The 6,392-nt window shown below is 45.0% G+C and overlaps 1 protein-coding gene across 1 annotated transcript; it reads right to left on the reverse strand.

The window, feature by feature from the left end:
• Positions 1 to 638: 638 nt before the first annotated feature.
• On the reverse strand, positions 639 to 2,495 carry LOC142334833 (uncharacterized). The gene has a single exon (XM_075383160.1). It carries the CDS (start codon positions 2,493 to 2,495, stop codon positions 639 to 641), a length of 1,857 nt encoding a protein of 618 aa, XP_075239275.1.
• Positions 2,496 to 6,392: the final 3,897 nt, after the last annotated feature.

The following is a 6,392-nucleotide window of genomic DNA, read 5'->3' on the forward strand; positions in this document are numbered from 1 at the left end:
ATAGCAAACAAAATCCTGTTTCGGTACAGGAAATCCAAATTTTTGTATTTCTCAACATATAAGATTCAACGTATAAGACTCAACGTATAAGGCTCAACGTACGTAAGATTTACTGCATCAGACAACTAGCAAGGTTGTCGGCCAAACATAATTGCTGCTCTTTTCAAGGTCGGAATAGGTCAAAATGCTATTAATTTGACCTCTGGATTCCATTAATATAAAAAAGATTTGGTCCCACCGGGGTTCGAACCGCAACCTCTAGATTAAGGGACCTAGGTCCTAACCATTAGGCAATATCCCAGTTGGAACAATCTGTGCGAACGCACAAGTAATATGCTCTTTCATTTACGCTTACACGCAATTGCGTCAGCAACATCTTCAGGCCCCAAAACTGATGATTCGAAAATTGGTATCAAAATAACAATAGGACGAATCAATGAGCCGGATTTTGTTTGAACTTGGGCGGACCGTGCGATGCCGTCGTTACCTTAACGTAGACTCAAAATGCGGGCCAGTGGATAATAGCCTCTTGGGCTGTTGCTATCCATTATCCAAACTAGGTCACCGGTTTTCAAGATTTCATCGGACGGAGTCTTCCATTTACAACGACGATTCAATGGGGGGAGATATTCTTTTAATCATCTTTTCCAAATGGCATCAGCGTATGCTTGCGCTCTGGCGTATCGCTTTCGGTGATTGAAGTCATCGACAGGGGTGAGTGAAGGAAGGCAAGTACTGCGATTCCCCAACAGAAAATGGTTTGGCGTTAATGCATCTAAATCGTTGGCATCGGAACTTACGGAAGTCAATGGGCGGTTGTTTAGTGACTGTTCCACCAGACAGAAAGTAGTGAGGAGTATTTCGTCCGTAAGCCGACGATTGCCAAGGATTGCGTAAAGTGTTCGCTTGAAACTCCGCACTAGCCTTTCCCAAACACCTCCGTGGTGCGGTGCAGCAGGTGGATTAAACTTCCACTTAACTCCCTTTTGTGCCATCTTCGAAGCAATTTTCTGTTTGTCCAAGTTTAGGAAACATAGCAACAGTTCTTTCTCTGTACCAACAAAGTTAGTGCCGTTGTCGGAACAAATGACCAACGGCATTCCACGACGAGCAATGAAGCGTTCAATACCCATAACACACGAATTTGTATCCATCGAATGTGCAATCTCAACATGAACGGCTCTGGTCGTGAGACAGGTGAGCAGGAAACCCAACCTTTTCTCAGAGGAGCGACGGATCGTGACGTGAAACGGACCAAAGTAGTCAAGACCGACATTTGTAAAGGAGGGACACTGGAAGGCAAGACGTTCGGACGGAAGATCAGCCATCATAGGTTGAACAGGCTTAGTGCTTCGTTTTCTGCAAAGGACACAATTAAAACGAATCGAACGGAGGATAGAACGAAGCTTCAGAACAGCATACTGCTGTTGGACAAGTGCGCGAAGATAATCGTTACCTTCATGATGATTTTTGAGGTGCATATGGCGTAAGAAAACGTACACCAGTGGGTGTCGACCGTCGAGGATTATGGGGTGCTTCAAATTGATCTCGAGCTCGGTGAAGCGCTTATTTTGGCCACTGGAACGGAGCAGGCCACCGGGCCCGACAAACGGCAAATAAGCGGCAATAGGACTTTTTTTACTGATTTTCTTTGAACTGCGGAGTTGCATAAGCTCAGTTGGGAAAGACTCTGCTTGTGCAAGAAGCTGCAGTTTCTTTTCTGTTGCTGTAATTTCCTCAGGATCTACTATGTTTCCATCTACAGATCGGTAGGTGGCGTGCCGTGGAAGAATACGTAGGACATACGCAACGATTCGAAGAAGTTTTGGATACGAACTGTATTTGCGCAGATGAATGCTGAAATCAGAATTTAAAGAGTTGGACTGTAGGGCTGAACAGTTGTCCAAAGGGTTGGGATCAGCTGCTTGACGCTTCAACTTGATGTTTGACACCACTTCGGTGCCCGGGCGAAACGGAAAGTCAGATGTACGAAGAAAATCAGGTTCACGTAACCAAGCGCTGTTCTGCAACGCCTCCGAGGACAACCCCCTCGTGGCGGCGTCGGCCGGGTTTTTCTGCGTTGCCACGTGATGCCAATGATCGACTGTTGTTCCCTCTAGAATCTCGGAGACACGATTCGCGACAAATATAGGCTGCTTCTCTAGGGAATTCAACCATTGAAGGACTGTGGTACTGTCTGTCCACATAAACGTGCGTTGAATCTGAATGCTGAGCGCCTCGCAAATCTCTTCTCTGAGGCGGGATGCCAGCAAAGCCGCTTGGAGTTCGAGTTTAGGAACAGTGAGCACTTTCATCGGAGCTACTCGTGCCTTTCCAATGACGAAGGCTAGTTCTGTTGTTTTTCCGTGGTCTGCAGAATTCAGGAGAGCACGCAAAAACGCAACTGCGCTGAACACCTCCTGTGAACTGTCACCAAAGACATGTAATTCCAAGTGCTCGAACGAACCGGAGAAGTAGCTCCTAGGTATTTTCATTAGCCCAAGTTTTGGTAATTCTGAGCTCCAGGACTCGAAGCGCTCAAACATTTCCTTTGGGAGTACATCATCCCAGCTCTGACCGTGAAGTCGCCAGAGATCTTTGAGGAGGAGCCGCGCTTTCACAGTAAAAGGGGAAACAAGATCAATTGGGTCAAATATTTTTGATACAATACTCAATACCAGCCTTTGTGTAACAGCTTTCGAGGCATCACATATTGTTCCGCGGCTTACAACAAGTGTGTCATTTACATGATCCCACTTCAAACCTAGCACGTGGGATGATGACTCGTTTTTGAGACGCCTATTTCTTTTGGAGCCTGTTCAACTGATTTGTCCTCCAGCTCTTCGAGGAGGCCAGGGACATTGCTGATGAACTTAGTCAGCTTGAAACCTCCCCTGTTCAGTAGTCCGATCAAATCGCGCGATATTTTTTGTACTATGCTGGGTGACTCCATTGAGTCAAGGTAATCATCCATACAAAATTTCTGGCTAACGGCTTGCGCCGCCTCAGGAAAATCTGAATTATTGTCTCTCGCGGTACGCAATAACGCATAATTAGCGCAAGTTGGTGAATCTTTTGCGCCGAATATGTGTCTTGTGTACTGGTATACCTCAATGTTCCTTGAGGGATCTTCCCGCCAAAGGAAACGCAAAACCGACTGTTCCGCTGGCAAAAACACCTACTTGTAAGAACATACCCTCAATATCAGCGGAACCAGCGAATTGATGTTGACGAAAGCGCATCAGAGTGTGGATTAGTCTCTGCAACAGATCTGTACCGGTGAGTAATACACTGTTCAAAGATATACCCTGAAACTGTGAAGCACCATTCAACACCCTACGAACTTTTTCCGGCTTGTTAGGGTTTACAACCGGGTGATGAGGTAGGTACCATTCTCTCCCGGCGCAGTGCTTGTCGTCAGGGCTTTCCACTTTGATAACATATCCTTTATCGAGATCGTCTTGAATTGTCTGTGCATAACGCTTGTACAAATTGGGATCTTTACTTAATCTCTTTTCCAATGATTTGAACTGCACCATTGCTGAAAAAAAATTTTGTGGAGTTTTACTTCGTCTGAATACCAAAGCATGCCTACATGATATCGGCCCTCATTGTGTACAGTGGATTGTTCGAGGATCTCAGTTGCTCGATGGTCAGAGGCTGAACGGGGATCGACCTGCTTGACAGCCCCATATGACTCCATGTCATGCCAGGTTTTTATTTGGGACGCTAACTCGGAATCTTGTTTAGCTACTGCATTGAAACAAGTAGAAATCAGACCAGATAAAGATGGCAACGGACCGCTTAAAACCCATCCCAACGGTAAGCGAACGGCAACGGGTGAGGATTTTGATTAGGTTTCAAAATACTCAATCGGGCGGATGGCGTGGTAAGCGTCTTGGCCTAGTATCATCTCGACGTTTGCGTAGTCATACGTCTTGTTCGGTAATACGCTTAAGTGAGGATATTTTTCTTGAATGGCAGTATTATCAATAATGTCGGAACCTACTCGTAAATTTGTTTTTACATAAGGGAGTAGATCAAACGGAGAGCAAGTATTTTCGCCTTTTGGTTGGGCAGTAACCTTTACAGATTCCGTTGTTATAGTTTCTTGAGTATTTATGCCATTCACGGTTAGCTTTATTGGGGTACCCTTCAATTGAAGACGACCAGCGAGCTCACTGGATATCCAAGAGTGACTACAAGCTGTGTCACAGAGAACAAGTGCTCTCGTGCGTACATCTGAGGCGCTTAAAAGATCGACTTCAAGAACCTGAAGAAGCCCTTTTACATCAGTTATTGAAGTGAGTCCCGAGGAACTAGCCGTTCCCATAGACTTTGCATTTTCAACTGTATTTGATGACGTTTTTGTGGAGTTTACTTTAGTCAGCGTGGCAACGTTGCTTTTCTTCTCAGTGCTTACGGGAAAAACGCGTTCTGCTCCGTGAAGTAATGTGTTATGAGTGCTCCGACAGCCCTCAATAGTGCATTTTCGTTGACGTGGACATGTTCGGAATGAGTGCTTGCTGTTCAAGCACGAGAAACAAAGTTGGATTTCTGCAGCAATCTTAGCACGCTGCGTAGGGGTCTTTTCCTTGAAAGATTGACATCGCCAAATGGGATGTTGACATTTGCAAAGGGCGCAGGGCAATGGATCATTTTTTGCCTTCTGGGAAGCTTTACTGGAGATATGTTGTTTTGCATTTGCATTAGCACTAAAGACTTGAGGAGACTTTTGTTTTTGTTACACTTATGTTAACCATTATCCTCGTTTTTTCCCTTGAAAGAGATTGATTTCATGCGCTCATGAGCTTCTGCTTTCTCTTTTAGCCAATCGTTAAAATCTAACATGGTTGGCCTCAACCCTCCTTCTTCACGGTGTTCATTGACCAAGATTCTTTTAAATTAGGTGGAAGCTTTTGAACTGCCTGGTTTAAGAGGGACGAGCTACGAAGATCTGTGTCATATGATAATGACCTGAATATGCCAACGAGACTTGAGACTACAGTAGCAAAGCTGATTATACTGTCCGAGTTGTGCATTTTTACCGGTGGATAGCTTGACAATTTATCAAGATGCGCAGTTACCACTGCCTGTGGCTGTCCGAACTTACGCTCAAGCGTTTTCAATGCATCTGTGTACATTGACCCACAAAAAGCAAATTCCGCAATTGCAGCCTTTGCTTTCCCTGTTACCAATGTTTTCAGGTACGTTAGCTTAACGTCATCACTCAAAGTCTGCGAATCAATCGCACTACTAAATTGGCCGTACCATTCGTGCCATTGAAGGGGTTCGCCGTTGTATTGGGAAAATTTCCACTCGGGTAGGGGATCTCTCTTGCTGAAGCTAAGTAACTCGACAAGATCTTTTACTGTTACTTGTTGAGATGCTGAAGAGTGCGGCAAACAAGGATGTTGCATGGGTAGTGGATTTCGAGAGTAAGGCAGCGAGGATGAAACGGGTGGATATCCCGGTAGGAGTGGTGCTGTTTGCAACGCCTGGTTATCTACTATTGCACTGGAAATTGGATTATGGTAGTACGTTGTACCACCTACGGTGCTTACTGAAACAGGTACGCTTGCCGTGACATTAACATTGGGCCTCTGCGGAGCGATCGGGAAAGCATTTGATTTGGTGTTAATTGGAACATTAGCGAGGGTCCATGTATTCAAGTTAGGCCTGTAGTGACTGTGTGGTATTGATAAAGCATGGTGGTGGAGTGGGCTTGCCGAAGCTGCAGGCAAATTTGCTTCTAATTGCACTGCCAAGTGGTTGAGTTGAGCGTCGGCCGGGAAAGCATTATCTTGATTATGTTGAGGGGTGTATGCTGATGTCGAAAAATCATGCGCTGGAAATGAAGTTTGTAAATTTCCGGTGTTTTGTGGCTGGTTCACGTATGCATCATCTTTCAGAGACGAGCTAGGTTGATTTGTTTGAAAAAACAAACCACGGTAGTAAGCAGACTCTTGATGAGCCAGAGACTGCCAGAACTGCAGTGTATTGTTCGGCAGGTATTCGTTTTGATTGTTTAATTCGGAGATCGGATTATTGAGTTCAGGCTCTTCGCTGCCCTGATTGATTTGCTGGATAAGATCATCTTTTCCAATCAGATCTGACGTTTGAGAAATCAATTGTGGTAAATGCTGTAGGTTTCGATCGTTCATTTCTGAACGATGGTTCCCAAAAATATGATTCTCGACAGTATTACCCTGTTCTTGGGCAAAAGAGTTACTATTTTGTCCGTCTGCTGCCGCGGAAGAAATAGCTTGATCGAAACAAGCGCTGGATTTTTTCTGTTTGCACGTCAAGATGGCTGTTTTTTGGCTACCGACTGACTCAACCCAATCTTTGACACGATTTTCGCTCTTTGTTGAGTAGATACTGCCATGTTT

The sequence above is a fragment of the Convolutriloba macropyga genome, chromosome 2, assembly GCF_964194025.1.
Source record: "Convolutriloba macropyga chromosome 2, txConMacr16.3, whole genome shotgun sequence".
Classification (NCBI taxonomy): domain Eukaryota; kingdom Metazoa; phylum Xenacoelomorpha; order Acoela; family Convolutidae; genus Convolutriloba; species Convolutriloba macropyga.

What these genes read in the sequence shown, in the direction of transcription:
- LOC142334833 (XM_075383160.1), bottom strand. Translation starts at nt 2,495, where the DNA reads ATGAAAATACCTAGGAGCTACTTCTCCGGTTCGTTCGAGCACTTGGAA.